At 53.2% G+C, this 19,448-nt stretch overlaps 7 protein-coding genes across 7 annotated transcripts; 3 read left to right on the forward strand and 4 right to left on the reverse strand.

Annotated features, from left to right (window-relative positions):
• Nucleotides 1–262: 262 nt before the first annotated feature.
• Nucleotides 263–663, reverse strand: CKM354_001243600 (uncharacterized protein; the record flags this gene model as incomplete). Its single annotated transcript, XM_044807958.1, has 4 exons — nucleotides 263–324; nucleotides 385–468; nucleotides 537–583; nucleotides 650–663. 4 exons carry the CDS (start codon nucleotides 661–663, stop codon nucleotides 263–265), a joined length of 207 nt encoding a protein of 68 aa, XP_044663893.1.
• Nucleotides 664–1,250: 587 nt separating this feature from the next.
• On the forward strand, nucleotides 1,251–2,320 carry CKM354_001243700 (ATP phosphoribosyltransferase; the record flags this gene model as incomplete). Its single annotated transcript, XM_044807959.1, has 2 exons — nucleotides 1,251–1,267; nucleotides 1,396–2,320. The coding sequence occupies 2 exons, from the start codon at nucleotides 1,251–1,253 to the stop codon at nucleotides 2,318–2,320; spliced, it is 942 nt and encodes a 313-aa protein (XP_044663894.1).
• A 715-nt stretch (nucleotides 2,321–3,035) lies between these two features.
• CKM354_001243800 (uncharacterized protein) lies at nucleotides 3,036–3,742 on the reverse strand (the record flags this gene model as incomplete). Its single annotated transcript, XM_044807960.1, has 2 exons — nucleotides 3,036–3,523; nucleotides 3,574–3,742. 2 exons carry the CDS (start codon nucleotides 3,740–3,742, stop codon nucleotides 3,036–3,038), a joined length of 657 nt encoding a protein of 218 aa, XP_044663895.1.
• Nucleotides 3,743–6,089: 2,347 nt separating this feature from the next.
• On the forward strand, nucleotides 6,090–6,822 carry CKM354_001243900 (uncharacterized protein; the record flags this gene model as incomplete). The annotated part of the gene is made up of 2 exons (XM_044807961.1): nucleotides 6,090–6,453; nucleotides 6,512–6,822. 2 exons carry the CDS (start codon nucleotides 6,090–6,092, stop codon nucleotides 6,820–6,822), a joined length of 675 nt encoding a protein of 224 aa, XP_044663896.1.
• A 7,243-nt stretch (nucleotides 6,823–14,065) lies between these two features.
• On the reverse strand, nucleotides 14,066–16,009 carry CKM354_001244000 (AAA family ATPase CDC6; the record flags this gene model as incomplete). The annotated part of the gene is made up of 1 exon (XM_044807962.1): nucleotides 14,066–16,009. The coding sequence occupies one exon, from the start codon at nucleotides 16,007–16,009 to the stop codon at nucleotides 14,066–14,068; it is 1,944 nt and encodes a 647-aa protein (XP_044663897.1).
• A 248-nt stretch (nucleotides 16,010–16,257) lies between these two features.
• On the reverse strand, nucleotides 16,258–17,154 carry CKM354_001244100 (uncharacterized protein; the record flags this gene model as incomplete). Its single annotated transcript, XM_044807963.1, has 2 exons — nucleotides 16,258–17,078; nucleotides 17,133–17,154. 2 exons carry the CDS (start codon nucleotides 17,152–17,154, stop codon nucleotides 16,258–16,260), a joined length of 843 nt encoding a protein of 280 aa, XP_044663898.1.
• Nucleotides 17,155–17,991: 837 nt separating this feature from the next.
• Nucleotides 17,992–19,086, forward strand: CKM354_001244200 (uncharacterized protein; the record flags this gene model as incomplete). Its single annotated transcript, XM_044807964.1, has 1 exon — nucleotides 17,992–19,086. One exon carries the CDS (start codon nucleotides 17,992–17,994, stop codon nucleotides 19,084–19,086), a length of 1,095 nt encoding a protein of 364 aa, XP_044663899.1.
• Nucleotides 19,087–19,448: the final 362 nt, after the last annotated feature.

The following is a 19,448-nucleotide window of genomic DNA, read 5'->3' on the forward strand; positions in this document are numbered from 1 at the left end:
AAAAACACATGAACACTTGAGAATCGTTCCTTTTGATTTGGACTCAGAGCCCGAAGCTGGTGTAAATTGCGCGATTCGCGTCGCATTTCTGAAGACTTTCGCTGCTTTCAGTGAACTCAGTCACTGCATACATGCCGATGCCAAAGCCATAACGCCAGGTGCTGCCGCTACCCGCTGAAAGTGTCCTCAATTCATGACAGCCATCGTCCCCATCTCCAGGCTTTGTTCCAACTTCGCAACCCTTTCGTCCATCTTTCCGCGCTTATCTCAGCCTGCGGGCCTCACGCTCGGATTCGAGGAGGCAGAGGATGTCGTCCTCACGGACTGCCGCGACAGTCAGTATCTTGTCCCTGTTTCCTGCAGTGCTGCACATGTTGTCCTTACCTGGGCCCTTGACGTTGCGGATGATGCTACGGGTGGTATCGTCCATGAACTCGACGCGGACCTGGGTCACACCACCACGAGAGCCTGCACTCTTGTCAGATTTCCGTTCTTTCGTCCTCTCTTTCATGCTCCATCTCTCGAGTATCGCATACCGGTACGGCCGAGGACACGGGTGACCTTGACGAGCTTGACTGGGACCCTGCGCGCAATCCGTCAGTATTGGTGTCCTTTTGTCCTCTTCCTGCGCCCCCTTGGAGCGACTGACTTTGCGGAATCCATCTTTGCAGTTGTGTGATCGGGTGGAGAAGTTTTCGGTGGTGGTTTGGCGTGATCGTGCTGCGAGATGGTCGGTCTGCTGGGAGTATCACTGTGCTAGTGTGGGCTTTGCCAGACGTAAATTTGAAGACTTGGCAGAGGCACTAAAATTCAAATCGGGTAAGCTTTCTGGCCTCAGGCACCCCGCCCGCTGACACTGAAGCTGTTGCAACATTTTTGTTGAATCGCCATTGGAGCTTGAAAGGCTATTCGAAGATCTCCAATCATTTGCTCCATTTCGTGCTCGCCGAAAAGCATTCGGACATCGTCATTTGCTGCTCGTTGTCGTCGCAGCTATCAGCAAACGGTCAAGCCGTTGTGTGCTGAGTTGAAGAGCCAACAATCGGCGCACGTGGGATTAGAGATCCGTTGACTCACTCCCGCTTCCCATTGAACGGTGTCCGGTGTCCTGCAGAAACAACGCAGCGCGACAGCTTGCAGCAAATAGCCTCAGCCAGACCGTCAGCGAGACCGCCTCTCATCCTGTTGTGCTAGCACTGCGCTTATCCTGTGTGCGACTTTGTACCCACTTTTTACAACTTTCTTTTACTATGGATCTCGTCAACCAGTACGTCTCTTTCCACTTCACTTTCATACATACTCCAAAATCATGGGCGTCCAGCAAGAGAATCCGCGAGAGAACATGGAGAGGCGGTTCAGCCGCTCTCTGCCAACATTGACTAATACAATTGCCAGCCTCAATGATCGACTGCTATTTGCCGTGCCAAAGAAAGGCCGGCTGAATCAACAATGTCTGGACCTACTAGCTGGTTCAGATATCCAATTCCACAGACACAACAGGCTGGACATTGCCCTTGTCAAGAACCACCCTGTCGCTCTGGTCTTCCTTCCAGCTGCGGATATCCCAACTTTCGTCGGAGAAGGCCGAGTGGATCTGGGAATTACCGGACGAGACACTGTTGCCGAACATGAAGCTGTCGTGCCTGGAACGGAAAGCCACGGAATTGAGGAAATCATGGACCTCGAATTCGGACGCTGCAAACTTCAAGTTCAAGTGCCTGAGAAAGGTGACATCGAGACACCGGAACAGCTCGTTGGCCGAAATGTTGTCACGAGCTTTACTGGTCTGACAGAGGAGTACTTCCGACAACTCGAGAACAGGGGCACGCAAACCAACGGCAACGGCGAGAAGACCAAGCTGAAGACCAACGTCAAGTTCGTCGGCGGCAGTGTGGAAGCTGCTTGCGCCTTGGGCGTCGCAGACGGAATCGTTGATCTGGTGGAGTCTGGCGAGACCATGAGGGCTGCTGGGCTCAAAGCAATCGCAACAGTCGTGGAATCTACTGCAGTTCTCATCCGATCAAGACAGCCTTCAGACCCGAAGCTCGTCGAGATCATCGCCAACAGAATTCGCGGTGTCATCACAGCACAGAAATATGTGCTCTGCACGTACAACGTGGAGCGCAAGAACCTGGACCAGGCGAGGAAAATTACGCCTGGCAGGAGAGCGCCGACTGTCAACTCGCTGGAGGAAGACGGCTGGGTCGCCGTGCAGGCGATGGTGTTGAGGAAAGACATCGCCAACGTGATGGACGCTTTGCAGAGTGTCGGTGGGACAGACATCTTGGTGACGAAGCTTGAGAATTCTAGAACTACATAGATTCGTACTACAGAGGGATGTGTAATGAAAAGGCGATAGTGCCTGGCTTCTCGCTCGGCCTGTCGAGCAGAAATGGAATCGACAACATTGATGAGTCTCTCTGACACCGATCAGGGTTTTGCCAGTCTCAAGTCCGTGCAACGAGCGTCTCAGACTCGAGTTCTTTGTGGTATCCAGCGCGCCGCTGTTCTTTGCGTGTTCAAGCCGCGCTGCGATGTAGACAGTGCTTGCTATACGGGACGTAGTGCGCCTTAGAACGCCGCACAGGCACAGAGCAGCCCGCAGGAGCTGGTTGGCGAGTGCGTGGAACTTGCTGCTTGCGTATCATAGATCCAAGCGCCGTCGCATGTCGGGATAGGTCCGTCGATAGCTATCGAAGTTGTGTGATCATTTCTGGTCTTTCTTACTGCTGAAAAATGGGGTTTGGTCTGACCAAGCACGGCCGAGTGGGAGGCAGCAAGGTAGCGTCGGTGGCAGGCGAGATTCATTGCGTCTTCACGGCGACATTTTCGGGTCTGTGACCGTCAGACATTTCAGCGTTGTGGTTACGCTATGCTTGTGGGCCTCTCCGTCCCGTGTAATGCCGAAATGGGTGTCGGATGGATCAGCGGGAAGCGCAAGTCAAGCAACACGCTTGTGCGACAGTGTGGTGGTGATGAAGTCGTCCGTGGGCGTGATCGATGGGATCAGGACGTTGTGGAATGGGTGCGCAGCGCTATTGTCTGTAGGAGCCACGATAACCCCTTTCCCTTCGGCGTGCTGACGGCATGGAGACAGGTGTCGCAGAAGTCTCTGTACGGTCGGCGTCTTCTGTGTCCCTGCGCTCAACCTGCGTGTCTTGATTTGGGCGTAGGATCACGCCGTTTGGTGCGCTGAAGCCGTTCTCGTATCTTTGGGGCCTTTGTGTCTGGATTTGCTGTGGGGCAGATGGTCCACCTTGCTGCGGTACGTACTGCGAGACTCGCCGCTGTCCATACGGCGGAATTTGCTGCGCTTCATACAACGGGCCTTGCTGGATGGGCTCAGGACCAGCTGTCGCATTTAAGTCTCGATCATCGATGGCCGTCGCATACGGATAGATGGACGGCAGAGTGCTTGGACCGGCACTGCCGACTATGTTGTCGGCCACGGATCGATCGTTGCCCCAAGTAGCGCGGGCAGAGGGTCGCTGACGGTTGAGAGCCTGCTGGTCGTTCCAAATCTCTGCTTCGTTGTTAGCGGAGATGTCACCACATGTTGCGACACTTACGTACGCTGCGTTCGAGCCTGGTGAAGAAGGTAGCGTTCCATAGCAAGTCGCTCGGCATCTGGGTTGGGCGAGGTGCCGTTGGCTGGGAGAGGGGTAGGGCGGCGGCAGCGGGGGCAACTTCTCAAGCCTGCAGAGACATGTTGACCGCACGATGGGCAAAACGAAGCCGCCATATTTGTTTCGATTGTGTTCGTCGGGATGTCCGCAGGAGTTGTGGTGCGTGTGGGCTGGGTGAAGGAGGGCAAACAGGAGCTCGACGTCCGACCAGGAAGCCACTCTTATGGGTTGACGCTACGTGATGGCTCGGGTCCCTGTTGTACAGACTAGCAAGCCCGGCATGGCACGCGCGATCAAGGCGTCAAACTGAATACTACACGAGCCCAACCGCAGTTGAAGCTCGTGCTCCCAGTACGGGCTGTGCGACGTCTGGCTCACATCCCATACCCGGTCCGTGCAGAGGGCGACAGACAGCGATCAGAGCACAGCCCATCGCTCCCGGCGAGTCGACTCGGAGTGACTGACGTAGGTTTCGTCCATCGCAATCGTGAAACTTCACCGCTATGTTGCACTGTAGAGTGGCAAAGATGCAGTGCCTGAGGCGTGTAACCTCACTTGGCAGACGAGCCAGGCTCTTTTTCGTTGCATCGCATCTGGGCCAGCATGTTTTGTCACAGCTGCAGGGCCAGTTGTGTGGTTGTCGACATGTTATTCACCTCGTGGCAGCCACTTGGATATCTTTGCTATGCAGGTCTTTGAGCCTTCGCGGCACTGGCAGGTAGCGCCCGTAACAACCAGATCTTGAGTAATGCAGCCTGACTCGGGAGCGTGGAGCGTGAGGCCGCTGCTGCGGCGGGAGGATTGGTGAGGCGAGTGATTCGAGCTTGCCAGACGGGAGGGCGGGATGGATCACGTGGACATGTAATCAATCTTGTGTCGGTGAGTGAGGGATGCGAGGGTCGACGTGATAGGTGAACAGTACGAGTGTGTCGTGTCTCCAATGGGGAGAGCAGGAGCAAAAAGGCAGCGTGCCGCAGCGCGAGCTGAGCCTAGTATTTGACTGCCGCAGGCCACTCCCATATTGGTCTGCTAAATCCCAACCTCTCACACCATCATTTTTCATCTTGCATCAATGGCGCATTCCAGCTGCACACATGCCACGCACACGCGGGAGAGCGCGGGGTCTTTTCTTTCGCTTCAGCCTTGCAGCCGAGGAGGGAGTAGGCGAGCTCACTTCGCATGAACCATCTGCGCCCATACAACCAGGAAGATCCGCAGGCTCATGTACGTGAGCTTAACGCGACGGCAGCGCTGTCTCCGTGTCAGCCTTGCGCGGCGCTTACTTATTGAATTTGAATACAGTCGCCTGCCTGCTTCCGGTCTGCGGGAGTATCACGCGTTGCTGAAGGCTAAGAGCCAGAAGTCTTTGGGCTTGCATCGCCTTCACGTCTTCAACAGGTGATGTCCTGTCATACCATATGCTGTGACTGCCGCCGATTGGACTGGAGGAAGCTGCAGGCGCGCGAATGCATGCTGCTGAATGGTGCACAGGTACATCCGGTCTTGATCCTCTGCCGGCATAACTTGACTCTAGGCCGGGCCAATCGATGAGAAGATATGCGTCTTGACTTAGGTCGCTGCAGTTGACGGCAAATGATCGCAAACAAGGCTTGTTGAGGTGCCTGGAAATGCGATTCGAATGAGGACTTGTTGTGGACCTCGGAGCATGGCGAAAGTCGACGCGATGCGGCGCGACGTGCACACCTCGCCTAGGGGTCAGTAGGCCAGAAGGAGCCCACGCGGAGATAAAGAAGGCGCACGACATCCACCCACTGGAACATTTTGCATCACGGAAGCCTCGAGTGTCGAACAGAGAAATCATGGCCAAGCAACATCTGGAGCTGGAAGTTGCGCCAAAGGATTCTCCGAAAGACTTCAGCCGGGCCAGGCACGTCTCCATGGCTGGACTGCGCTTGGGTCATCTCGATGCTGTCTCCATATTGTCTCTGAGAAGCGTATACTGGCTCATCGCGGCATAGTCGTACATCAAACTTGGTAGTAGCGGAGTGATATGGGAAGGTGAAGTTGTTGTCTTAGTGCACGGACAAGGATGCTGCGAATTCAATGATGCGACACGAATCGTTCATGTTCTTGGCACAGTACAAAGCATCGGCACTGAGCTCTTACCTCAATCCCAGGTCTCCAAGAATTGGGGCAGCTAGATATGGACACCTAGTCAGATGTGCATTGGTCCACGCCCACGAAAGTCACGAAGAAGGCCCGTATTTGTAATTCAACGTGGTTTGACAAACTGGATGACGCTGTCCGAGGGGCATCTTCTATGACCTAAAGAAGAGCTCTGCTGCCAGACTGAAACGCGTAGCCATGATGATGGAAAGCTCTAGCCCACGTTATCCAAAGACCCTCTGACGCAATTCAGCTTCTATTCGAACTTCACCTCGCAAAACAACATTGAATCCTTTCAGACAATCACTATCAACCTCGAATCTAACATCAGCCACAATGTCCTCAAGCATCAAGCCCCTCATCCTGCACGCCCATGGCACCGGACCAAATCCTTTCAAGGTCGCCGCAGTCCTGGAGTCATTGAACATTCCATACGAAGTCAAGCTCTGGCAATTCGGTGATGCTGCAAACGGAGTGAAAGGTGCACAATTCACTAAAATCAATGAGAATGGCCGTGTTCCCGCCCTGGAGGACCCAAATACTGGTGTTACAAGCTGGGAATCTGGTGCTGTGATGAACTATATCCGACGCGTGTACGACAAGCAAAACAAACTTGGCCCAAGATCAAGCTCGGAGCAAGATATCGTAGACTTCGAGAAGTGGGAATACTTCTTGTTGTCAACATTGGGACCTATGATGGGTATGTAGTACGCCGTTGTCAGGTAAACTGGAACACATTGCTGACACTTCATGCACAGGCCAAGTTAACTGGTTCCGCCACTACCACTCTTCCAAAAACGACGACGCACTGAAGCGTTACGAAGAGCAAGCATACCGCTGCTTCGGTGTCCTCGACGGCCAGCTCAAGAAACACGGCGGACCTTTCATCCTCCCAGGAAACTCAGTCTCCGCCGTAGACTTCCATTTCTACCCATGGGTCTACCAACACAGCTTCGCAGGATTGAGCATGGACTCTTATCCAAATGTGAAGAAGTGGTTAGAGCAAGTTTCTGCTTTGCCGGAAATCAAGGCAGCGTATGAGAAGATTCCAAAGGGGAAGGAGGTTTAGAGAGAAGTAAATAGATCAAAAGCAGCAATAGAAACTTGCAAGTCAGCACTGAACAACGTGTCTCTGCTCCCCATCAAACCCCACAAACTCCAAGCCTCTCCAACCACCTCACCATAGACCACCAACCACCTTCGGAGACATCTGCGCAAACCCCTCTCTTCCAATAAGAAAACAACTCACACATGCTGACCCGTCCCCATCTCGTGCTCACTCCGCATTCTCTCGTAAATTACCTTTTCGGGCCAATGTATCCCGAGACCAACGTCTGACCCATGCTCGGCAGAGCCACAGATGCTTGTCTTGCACACATTGCTCGCACGAGGTCGGACAAAGGGAACTGCTATGCAACAGATCGAGACACAGAATAACAACTTCAATCGTTTGCTTATTTCCATGTCGTTGTTACGTAAATGGTAAGCAAGCTTTTAGAGCTTTCACTAAACGAACAACCGCAATAGCCGTACAGTAGCCGTAGCCGTAGCTATGGCCGGGATGTCTCAAGAAATGACCATGATGGTATGAGTGATGGGGGTTGCACTGTGGTGGCTGAGACTGGGGTAATCTTTGTGGAAAGACTGGTTGCATACATCGTGAACCAAACGCCGACCATAGCGCGGATGGTAGTAAAGGTATCATCATCAAATGCGTTGCTTCATTTAGAATCATAGAAGCAAGACTATGCTTTGGCGATCTTGCATATCAGGTCAGCACTGTCAACAGAGTCGCCCTCCTTGACGCTGAGTTCTTCAATCTTGCCAGAGTGAGGCGATGAGATGACCATTTCCTGTGATTGTCAGCATTGCCACACGTCCATGAATGCATGTGATAACTTACCATCTTCATTGCCGACAAGATGGCAATTGGATCACCCTTCTTGATCTCTCCGCCGTCCTTGACACGGATTTCAACGACCATACCGCTCATTGGCGCTCCGACTTGGCTGCTGTCGCCAGAGTCGGCCTTTGGTCGGCTGGTGTTCTCCACTGCAGCGTGCTTGTCTTGAACAGTTACCTGTCTCATCTCGCCGTTGACCTCGAAGAAGACCTCACGTTGACCAGTCTGGTCGCTAAGTGGACCCGTGGCCAAGAGCTTGAGAATGAGAACCTTGCCCTTCTCAAGCTCGACGTGGAATTCCTCGCCAATCTCTGGCTTGTTGAGGAAGTATCTCGTCGGCAGGACTGACAGGTCACCGAACTGCGATGTCCACTTCTTGTAGTCCTCGAAGACCTTCGGATACATGACGTAGCTGGCCACATCGGTCTCTGAGCAGCCGCCATACTTCTCCTTCAGTGTCTCACGGACCTTGTCGAAGTTGACTGGATCAAGGTAGAGGCCTGGTCGCTTGTCCATCTTTCTGCGATCACGGAGAGCCTTGGATCGGAGTGGTTCTGGGAAGCCCCCGTAAGGCTGACCCATCAATCCCTCAAAGAACTCAAGAACCGAAGATGGGAAGTCAAGCTCCTCAGCCTTCTCGTGCACATCATCGTAGGTCAAGTTGTTCGCGACCATGAACTGTGCAAGGTCACCAACGACCTTGGAAGTGGGTGTGACTTTGACGATATCGCCAAGAATATCGTTGGCTTGTTCGTAGGCCTTCTTGGTTTGTGCCCACCGCTCGCCAAGACCTTGTTGTGCAGCTTGGAAGATCAAGTTGGTAAGCTGACCTCCAGGAATTTCGTGCTCGTAGACTTCCGGATCCGGCCCAGTCAACCAAGCTTCGAATGGCGAGTACAGCATGCGGACCTGTGCCCAATACGAATCGATTGCTCGCAGGTGGACTGGGTTCAGTCCAGACTCAAATTCGCTGCCCTCGAGAGAAGCAACAATGGCACCAATGCTTGGCTGAGAGGTGGTGCCAGACATGCTGTCGGTCGCAGCGTCAACGGCATCAGCACCGGCCTGGGCGCAGGCGACCATAGACGCCACACCAGTACCAGCTGAGTCGTGAGTGTGGACGTGAATCGGAAGATCTGGGTACTTCTTGCGGATGGTGCCAATAAGCAGAGTGGCGGCCTTTGGCTTCAACACACCAGCCATATCCTTGATACCTGTATATCTGCAATCAGCAGGTGTTGACCGAAACGCGATCGATAAAGAACGGTCGTCACTCCGCGGACAATGAGGGGCCGCTGCTCATCAACCTGGCTCCAGGTACAATTTCGCCGCAGAGATTGTTCGAGGCACGACCACCTTCATCAATAATTTCAAGCTTGAGAACGACTTACCGAGAATGTGGGCGCCCATGCCAACAATCTTGTCCACGCAGTTCATGTAGTACTCAAGATTGTACTTCTTCTCTGGGTTCAACACTGTAATCATTCGGTCAGCATGCGTGGTGAACGTGATTCTGTCTCAGTGGGAAGCCTTACTATCGCCGGAGTAGCAGACGGTACCCTCTGCAACACCACCGGCCTTGAGGACTGCCTTGACACCAACCTCGAGCTGGTTCATGTCGTTGAGCGCGTCGAAGACACGGAAAATGTCCATGCCGTTCTTCTTTGCCTGCTCACAGAAGTGGTAGATGGCGTTGTCTGGCAGAGAAGAATAAGCCACACCGTTAGCACCACGGAGCAGCATCTGGAAAGGAATGTTCGGCACAGCCTTTCGCATCTTCCTCAAACGGTCCCATGGGTCTTCGTAAAGGAAACGCATGGCCACGTCGAAAGTGGCACCACCCCAGCACTCCAATGCCCAAGCGTTGCTAAGAGCATAGCTGGTCTCCTTTGCGATGTTGAGCAGGTCGACCGTTCGCATTCTCGTCGCAAGGAGAGACTGGTGAGCGTCACGCCATGTAGTATCCATGATCAAGCAGCCCTTGTTCTGCCTGACGGCCTTTGCAAAGGCTTCTGGACCTTGCTCTGTGATGATGTTCCTCCAACCCTTCTGGCATGGCCCGTCGAGCTCTAGTGGCTTGCCATCGTCGCCTGCCAATGTTGGGATGATAGCATCGCCCTTGAATTTTGACTCGCCAATTTGTCCAATGACTTGAGGGCCGTTGACAATGATCTCTCCAAGGTAGCCAAGGAGCTTTTGCGCACGGTTTTGGCTGCCAATGAGGTTGAACAGCTCTGGGGTATCGTCAATGAATGTCGTCCAGCAAGTACCGTCGATGAAGGTTGGATGCGTGAGGAGCGAGGCAAGGAAAGGAATGTTCGTCTTGAGACCGCGAATACGGAACTCGACCAATGCACGAAGCACCTTTCTGCGAGCGATCTCGTATCTGCGATTGTGGTCAGTAGTTGTCTCAGCCAGTCTCCAAGGCTAAAATGTTGCGCATTTCCAAGCAGGTGGCCTCTGAGCCACTCGATTCCGCAGAGAAAAGATGAGGAGTAGTCTGCTGAACTTACGTTGAGCCGTGGCAAGAGCACTTGACCAACATAGAGTCGTAGTATGGAGTGATGACAGCTCCGGAGAAGCCGTTTCCACCATCAAGTCTGGACACCAAAATCAGCTCAAATCACTCAAGATTCGTAGTTCAAGGTACTTGCCGCACCCCGTTGCCACCAGCCGAACGGATGAGAGGTTGTCAGTACTCTTTCTAAAATGTGTTTGGCGGTAGGAAACTTACTAGACTTCGATCTTTCCAGTATCCGGTTTGAAGCCCTCAGATGGGTCCTCAGTGGTGATACGACATTGAATAGCAAAGCCTCGTGTCGAGATTCTGTCCTGAGTAAGGCCAAGCTGTGCGAGTGATGCTCCTGCGGCAATTTGGATTTGTGCAGCAACGATGTCGATACCCGTGATTTCCTCGGTAATGGTGTGCTCGACTTGGATACGCGGGTTGATTTCAATGAAGTAGTGGCGGTTCTCTTGATCAACCAGGAATTCAGCAGTACCTGCGTTGCGGTAGTTTGCCGATTTGGCGAGTCTGACTGCATCGTTCAGGATGGCATCGCGGGTCTCCTGTGGCAAGTCCTTAGCGGGTGCCAATTCGACGACCTTTTGATGACGACGCTGCACGGAGCAGTCACGCTCGTAAAGGTGCACAACGTTTCCATAGTTGTCTCCCAGGAGCTGCACCTCGATGTGCTTTGGTCGGTACAGGAAACGCTCAATGAAGACTGTGCCGTTGCCGAAGGCGGATTTAGCTTCCGAGGTAGCACGCTCAAAAGAGTCCTTCAGATCTTCTTGCTTCCAAACAACACGCATACCACGGCCACCACCGCCGAAAGCCGCCTTGATAATGATTGGGAAGCCATACTCGTCGGTGAACTCCTTCGCGGCCTCGAACTTGGCCACAGGTCCCTCGGTACCGGGTACAGTCGGAACATCAGCTTTCGCAGCGAGGGTTCGTGCAGAGACCTTGTCACCGAGGTCGTTGATGGTCTTTGGTTCAGGACCGACCCAAATAATGCCTGCGGCTTCAACAGCCTTTGCGAACTCGTAGTTCTCACTGAGGAAACCATAGCCAGGATGGATCTATGCACCAAGTCAGACAAGGCCAGATTTGAAATGCAAGGCACACGCTGAGGCTTTGCCCGCACATCACTGAGATCATATCTGCATCCACAATCGTATCCGCTCCGCATCAAGACTTACCATGTTGACGCCATGTTCCTTCGCAATCTTGATGATCGCGTCTCCAGCCAGATAGGCTCCCACAGGTGTGAATTCTCCTCGCTTTCCAATGACATATGCCTCGTCAGCCTTTTGTCTGTGCATCGAGAGGCGGTCCTCATGACTGTAGACTGCGACTGTCTGCAGAGACAGCTCGTGTGCGGTACGGAAGATACGAATGGGGATTTCTCCTCTGTTGGCGACCAGAATTTTGTTCAGTTGCATAATAGAAGAGTTTGCCCGCAGCCGTTGGTGAACGGTGTTCTTTTGGTGGTGTGTCTCGCCATGAGGATCCTGAGTGCCGTAGTCTCCATCCTCAATGGCAGACTCATCGCGGGCGTTAGAGTCAGACATGGTGGGCGAGTAGCTAGCTCGATCTCGCGATTGAGACCGTTCTTGCTGCTGCTGTTGCTACTCTGGGTGCAATATGAGTTGAGTAAGGCGGGAGACGAGCTTCTTCAGCTCGTGACTCTTGCGAGAGGAGTGCAGAAGAAAAGTTGGCCCGCTGGTCAAAAGAATGGCTCTCGACGCTCTGGGAGCTCGGCGAGCTATGACGGTGGGGAATGCGCGCACGGATGACCGAATACGGTGACAGGTCCTCGGGTCTCACGATAAGGCTGGCTGTTAATCCCGGCGGCTGTCTCCCTCAGACGCCAGACCAGATCTGCGAACGTGAATCGATTGTCTAAGGGCGGACGGTGGTTGGAGTCGGCGGCACGTTCAGAGTGGGACGGCGAGATTTGTATTGTGCCCACGCGTGTGAGCTCTGGCAGCAGACGGCCTGGAGCAGAGGCCACGTCAACGCCGACAACAGGGACGAGGGGGCATTTTCCAGGCGTGGTTACCTTGGAGACACCTCCTCACTCGCGCACGACTTGCTTTTGATCGTGCACACCTTGGCCCGAGCCTGACCGCACTCGACCGCCCTCGCCGCCAAGGCGTGCCCGGAAGTGGTCGAGCAAGCCGGTGCTTTTCGCAGCAGGAGCAGTCATGCGAGCACACTGCGGAAGCCTCTTCCGCTTGACCGCCGCAGCACGCATGCAGGTACGCAGGCGGTGCACCCACGCACGCTGCTCATCAACTGCTCCCGCTACGCTGTGCTCCAAACAGCGTGCGTGAGGGGGCCAGGGGCGACGCGTTACTCGAGACGCCTTGGTGCTCGATCATCGTGTCACGGTCGGACAGGAGCTCCTCAGCTCCCACGCACCCAGTCCGCGCCTTGTCGCAGTACATGGGGGCATGCCACCACTCTCGCTGCGAGGTTCGACGACCGCCGAGAGCCGGGTGCATCAGATTGGGGCAGATCTCGTCTCATCGACGAGCAGATTTGGGGGCGACTTTCCAGCGTAGCTGCGCCACTGGAGTCAAGCCAGCCACATCTCCCGATTCTGTGACCATCACAAGCATAGATGAAACGTTCCGTGGGTTCGACGTGGCCGCCAAGCAGGAACATCATGATATCGAGTCCGGACGAGCATTGGCGTTGACGCATATCCGTAGCCAAGCGCTGTTGAAACATCGCGAGGTTGACGCTATTCGCTGTTGAACATGCAAGCATCGTCTCCTTCCAGCACGAGTCGGATGCGTATAACCTTGTCTCGACTTCAGTCGGCCCTATCATGGCCCAAACTTGCAGCAGCGTGGACAGATAAGAGAATGAAAGAAAAGAAAAGTGAGCACCTCAACTGAGAGGAAGTGATCTGGTGAACCCCAATCTCGTCCATCTATCGCAATACTTACTGCAGCAGTGCCAATATGTCGATAATGCAAAGATAAGTACGAATACTAATGTCCCGCCACTCATGCCACACCGGCCTTACCTCAAGACTCTTGCCTTTGACACTCTTTTCTTCGAAGACGAAATCGGACAGGTGACACCATTGCGCCGGGTCAGCAAGCCGCTTTGATCAAACGACAATGATTTCCACTTTACAGCTTACCATCGCCACGAGCCGCTTTGTCGTAGTTCATCGATAGCAGAAGATATCGAAGATTCGCAGAGAGCGACTTCACACTACAACACGAGTCAGCATAGATCCCCTCAACACTTTGCAGAAGCAAAGAGATGACCCAACTTTACTGGCCAAAGATAAGAACAACCAGTTGTCCACGCCACACTTGCAATCGTGCGCTGGCGAAGCAAACGTGGGGAAGTCGTTGCATCATCTTGCTCGTAGTGAAAAGTCGACATCCCATGCGAGGAACAGCACTTTAAAGATCGCAAAAATGCTTGTCATTGGGAGGCCGATCGTTGGTGAGAAAACCAGAATGGCGCTGCTATCGAATCGAGCTTGAACTCCAGTTTGCCATAGGTAAAGTGTTGGTAATGATTGGCAAGCTGTAGCAGACGCCGATTTCCGAGTTGTCAGAGAATCGCACATAGAGCAGGATTTGATAACTGTGTGTAATCTTGCAAAATTGAGTATTGAGAAACAGTGGTGCTCGCCATCTTCATTTCACTCATGCATGCATCTGTACAGTTAGCTGAAAGTCGCTCAAGTCATGATATGCCCTATGCCATGCCCTCCGTCCGCTATGCAGTAGAAGTCCCAGAACGCCACGCTAAACACATCGCATCACCTCCCAAATTGCCACGCAATCTCTCAAACATTTCCAAAACGACAGAACACGCTCTCAAATCACGCCATCACATGTCTCCTCGGGTCTGGTAGCTCGCCATAAACATTCATGCCAATGCGTCTCCCACAAGCATCTCCTTCAATAAATCTGCTGCGGGACCATCAAGAGCTGCATTGAGCTCTTTGAGACCGACAGTACTCGCAACTCGCCTCTCCTCTGTCAGCGCAGGACCAGAGAATCCATTCTTCTTTGGTCGGCCGGGAGTTCTGGAAGGAGTAATCGGGACTGCGAAGCTCCCGCTCTTCCCTCCATCCACTGCGTTCACCAATGACAAAGTCTCCAGCCCAGCAACAACGTCGCGGAACTCCACGGATGACAGCGCGTGGAACAAATTCTCGCGCTTGCAGAGAGTCGAGTATGCATCGTACAGTTGCTTGATGCTTGGTGCAGAAGTGTTCGACTTCGATGGAGTCGCGAACATGGTGCGATCGACTTGCGTCTCCCTCTTCTTTCTCTCGAGCGCTGCAAGGGCACAGAGAACAGCCTTTTGTTGTAGGTTCAGCGTGCTGAGACGCTGAGTAGCACCATTCGAGAAAGCCTGTGCTGTGACTTTCGCCATGTGTGCAATTGTGGCCTTCGGTGCTGTTTCAACCGTGTGTTCAATTGTAGCCTTCTTGGACGGCGACACAACCGGAGAAGAGAGATTGATGTTGTCCATGAGCGGTGTTTTCGAGGGGCTGAGCTCGAGTGCCGCAGCTTTGTCGCGAGTCTCAATGTCGATCAAATCGATTGCACGTTTGCAAATGTCGAAGGCTTTACGTAGATCGCCAGTCTGAGCCGCGACCTTTTTCGCGCAAAATTGAATTGCAGCTGGATGCAGGAACGGCACGGCCGTAGACTCTGCCGAGGCTAGACTCTTGAGTTTCGAGGTGATGACTTCGGCGATCTGCGCTGCGGTGTAAGGCATGAATGGCAGAAGCTCGGGCTTGAGGTTTCGTGCCTTCAGTCTAGGAAGGAAGCGGTCAGTCAGATCCAGCGCGTTCGCTATCCCAATCAAAATCAGGCGTGATGTTGGTTGCATCGACCATTCGAAGAGGCTGTAGAGCAGCTCGAGATCCAGATCCACCAAGATGTCAACCTCGTCAAGTACCACCAAATATTTCTTCTTGTCCTTTGCCTTTCCGCGCACAAACACCGACTTGAGGTATTCAAAGCCCGCATTTTCTCGGAGACTCAAGTCCTCGGAGAGCTTTTGACTGAGATCTTTCGTACTTCGTACGCTCATGCAGTTTATCACTGAAACCGGCACGCCGCTATCTTTCGTCTGTTCCTCGATGATCTCATTCAGAAGCGCGCTCTTGCCCGTTCCCGGAGGACCAGATACATATAGACATCCTGTGGACTTAGACGCGATCGCGGTTGACACAAAGTTCGACAGCTCTTGGCGCTCATTGTCGCGTCCCACAAGCTTGCCAGGATTAGAGCATCGTGCGAAGAGCTGGCGCGCCTGATTGTAGATGGATGCGCGCGAAGGCGTGACTGGTGTTCTTGCTGATTGTGGAGTCGCTTTGCTTGCAAGCACCCTGTGTCGCGGTGTGATGGGCACCTTCTTCGAGAGCGCGTCGCGATGTCTCGGCGTTTGTGGTGTGTTTTCCTTGTCTTGATCGGCCTTGCCATCTTGATACACACTCTTACCAACCCGGAAGTGCGCGCTGACTGTCGCAGGAGAGCGCGCTACACGATCTGTATCTTTCGCAGGCGCGACTCTCGCAGCCCGACGCGTCTTCTTCGTGGGCGGCTCCAACGCGTCCAGGTCCATCTCGTCTTCGCTATTGCTGACATGCTGTCGCTTTGGCGCGAAGACGTTCGCATCCTCCTCGTTTGGTCCATTGACGGCTAGCCGTCGCTTTGTTCGTGTCGCTACGATTGTGCTGTCTGCATGCGCGCCATTAGCCAATGTACTTTCCCGCGCTTTTGCTGATGTCGTCGCACCTGCTGCTGCTATTGTTGCCGCACTTCGAGTGCGCTTGCCGAGAATGGAGGACGGCATGCTTGCAGCTTCTCTGTATCAAGATTCTGAAGCTGGGAAGTCGCGAGGGCAGAGATGTATGGAAGGTGTGGTACTGGAGAAACAGCAATGGAATGGTGGGTCGCAGTTACTTGCCGCGCGACGCGTGAATCCACTTCCGACATTCAGCCGACGACGCGTTTTTCGCGTCCGCCAAGGCTATTCCCCTCCAGCCATCTTCGTGATCCTGTTCCATCGAGATCGATTGTTACTGTGTCTCACATGCTTCATCAATCTCTCCTACTCAGCTCCTCTCGAAATCCTTCGTCGTCCAGCTCGCGATAGATCAGCTCGTTCGCCTTTTCCCAGCCCTTCTGTCTCCGCAGGATCATGACATCTGGGAGCCAACGTAGCTCCAACTCGCCAAAATAGTTGGGCTCATCGACAGTGCGGACAAACCCCACACTCTCAAACAACCTAATGCTACCTACATTTGTCTGATTGATCTTTACTCGAAGAAAGGCAAGCTGAGGAGTAAGTGCAAGCCGGCCTGAGTCGCTTGAAACACTGCCTGCGTGCATTTCGCCTTCTTCGAGTCCGTTATTTTGTGTTGATGAAGTCGCTGGCTTTTCGGCATATTCTTGAGCGATCAAACTCCAATTCGTCAAAATGTAATCCAAGAACGTGAGCAACGCTGCTCTCCCATAGCCTTTCTGCTGAAGCTCTTTGCGAGCAACCATCAGTTCCACCTCGCCAACTATGCTCCCGCCCAAGGCTGCGACGTCTTCCTCCATTTCTTCGGAGTCAGGTGGAAAGAGGAACAGGTTAATGTCGCCAATCATGCGATCTTCTGCATCGTCAACCTTTGCCCTGGCAACTGTGATACGCGCTGCCTCAGTGGGCGAAACGCTTGACTCCAGAGGTTTACAGACGATGAACGTTAGTTTGTCGCGGTCGTTGCGCCATGAGCGCTGCATGGCATATTCTTCTTCCATGCTCAGGGGTTCCGAAGCCGTGGCCTCTTGGAGCTCTGGGTCTTGCATCCATTCGTGATAAGTTGGGACATGGTTCTCGCTGTAAGGTACCAGAAGTATTGAGCCTGTAGCGAGGGCTACATATGTTTTCAGTCGCAGTTATCGGTCAAGAAATGGTCACCAAAGCTTACCTGTGTGCTCGTTGACTCTCATCTTGCCCTCACGTCAGACGTTTGAGAATAGTATGCGTGCTTTGAAACACGAAGCTGGCGTCTGGTAGGACAACAAATCTGCATTTGCCCAAGGCACTTTCGGCTCACGTCCTGCGAGCTTGTCCAGCTCGTGACTGTGGTCAGCGATATGGACATGCAAACTAGCAGACTAAATAAATCCCAATTACGCAAGCTTGACGTTATCCTGCGACACCAGGACCAAGCGAAGATAGCAATCGCAGACCTAAGCCATCGCTGCCACGTTTTGAGGTCTTCGTTGGCCAGTATGCGTCAATCTGCTGCTCAAGGCAACGAGTTAGGAAAAGCGTAACAGGGAGCAAAGAATGTGTGCTGGTCGGTGCCAAACGGTCCGACATCGGGCATGAAGTGCCATAAACGTTGTGCTCCTGATTTGTGCCGATTCTCAACTTGTACTATAGAGTCGTGCAAGCTTGCAATGGAAGTCCATTGAGCACCATGCGCGAGCTTCAGAAGAAACGTTGTTCGTGAGAATGAGCTCCCGCATCGCACAGTAGCACCATGGCTGCGCAGGGACTGAGGGGCTCGCGGAGGTTGCCACGACCGGTACCGTGTACTGCTGGTGCTGACAGCAGCTTTGGCGAAGATGTGGCTTGATCCAAGATTGATGAACTGGCGTTATGCCTGAGAGCACAACTTGAATATGACCTGACTCGTCGACCATGCTGATGATGGTGATAGAGAAACTGCGACTCAGCGAACTGAGTCTAACCAAACGCCAAGCCGCGAGCCCTGCTCCTCCTGTCATCATTGACTTTGGCGACATAACCTCGCATCATGCCTGCAGTGACTTCAGAAGATGATCAACGGCATCGTCGAGTGCCTTGTCACAGGCGGCACTGGCTTCCTAGGTCGAAATGTCGTGCGGACTCTGCTTGAGAAGCATCCAAAATGGAGGATCACAGTAATGGACCTCCACCCTCCGGACGACGACATTCGAAAACGCATCGCTGAGTGGAAGTATGTCAACATCATATCCACGGAGAGCGTCCGAAATGCTTTTCAAGACTACCACCCGGACATTGTGATGCATTCTGCAGGCATAGTACCAGCCCGAGATCTCCGGTACAGCACCAACAGCAAGCAATGGGAGAAAGTGAAAGCCATCAACTATCAAGGCACGATAAACGTCCTCAATGCGACGTTGGAAACCGGTTGTCGCAAATTCGTCTACACCAGCAGTTGTACTACGGTCATCGACGACCTCGACCATGACTACCACAATATGAACGAGAGCATGCCACTCGGTCTGGCAACCCTGCACTACGGCAAATCCAAAGCGATGGCTGAGCAGTATGTGCTCTCCTCACAACACGCAGCCGAAGGCTTGAAAGCTTGTGCATTGCGACCCTGCACCATCATCGGGCCCGAAGACCTTGCTGTGATCAGTATTATTCACGATCTCATCGCAAAGGGGGAGACCTACTTCGTCGTTGGCGACGGGCACAACCTTTATGATTTCGTATATATCGACAACGCAGTCAAAGCCCACGTTCTCGCGATCGAAAATCTACTCACGACAGAAACAGCTGCAGGACATGCATTCTTCATCTCGAACCAGGAACCAGTATATTTCTGGGATTTCTTCTTAGCTATCTGGGCACAATTCGGCCATGTGCCGCGTTTTCGAATTTTCATACCCTTGTGGCTGGCATGGACTGTGGCATTCCTTCTGGAAATCATCACGTTTTTCACAGGTGGAGCAGTCACGCTTGATACTGGCAGCGTCAAGGATGGAGTGAGGACGCAATACTCCGATAATTCAAAGGCGATCGAGATTCTGGGCTACAAGCCAGATGTTGGTATATCGGAAGGCGTGCGACTTTGGTGCGACGACTACAAGAAGTATCTCGCAAGGCAATCATCTGGGAAGCATAAGTTGGCAAAGACGTGATAAGTTAGAGCGACGAAGTTTGAGCCAGAATATCCATGTCTCTATTCCCCATCGCGCTCCATCGACTGCCATTGCCTTGGGTGCAGCGATCGTCAGAAATTGCGATCCGTAATTTCTCCATTTTCGAGAGCAGAGTAGGTTGGAAGATGTGTGCTGAGCGTTCAGTGGCCTGCGCGATTTCGCGTGAAAATATTGCTCCGCGAGGTAGGCTGAGTTCAGTGTACAAGGTGTATGTGATGAAGCTGAGCTCCGCGGTATTTTACATGACGTACAGCGTCTTCCTTCTGATAGCATTTCCCCTGGCGCGTCGCGCGCTCTGCTTGCTCGTGTCGACTAATCTGGACTCTGGTCACTCGTCGCCA

The sequence above is a fragment of the Cercospora kikuchii genome, assembly GCF_019650295.1.
Source record: "Cercospora kikuchii DNA, contig_00009, whole genome shotgun sequence".
Taxonomy (NCBI): Eukaryota; Fungi; Ascomycota; class Dothideomycetes; order Mycosphaerellales; family Mycosphaerellaceae; genus Cercospora; species Cercospora kikuchii.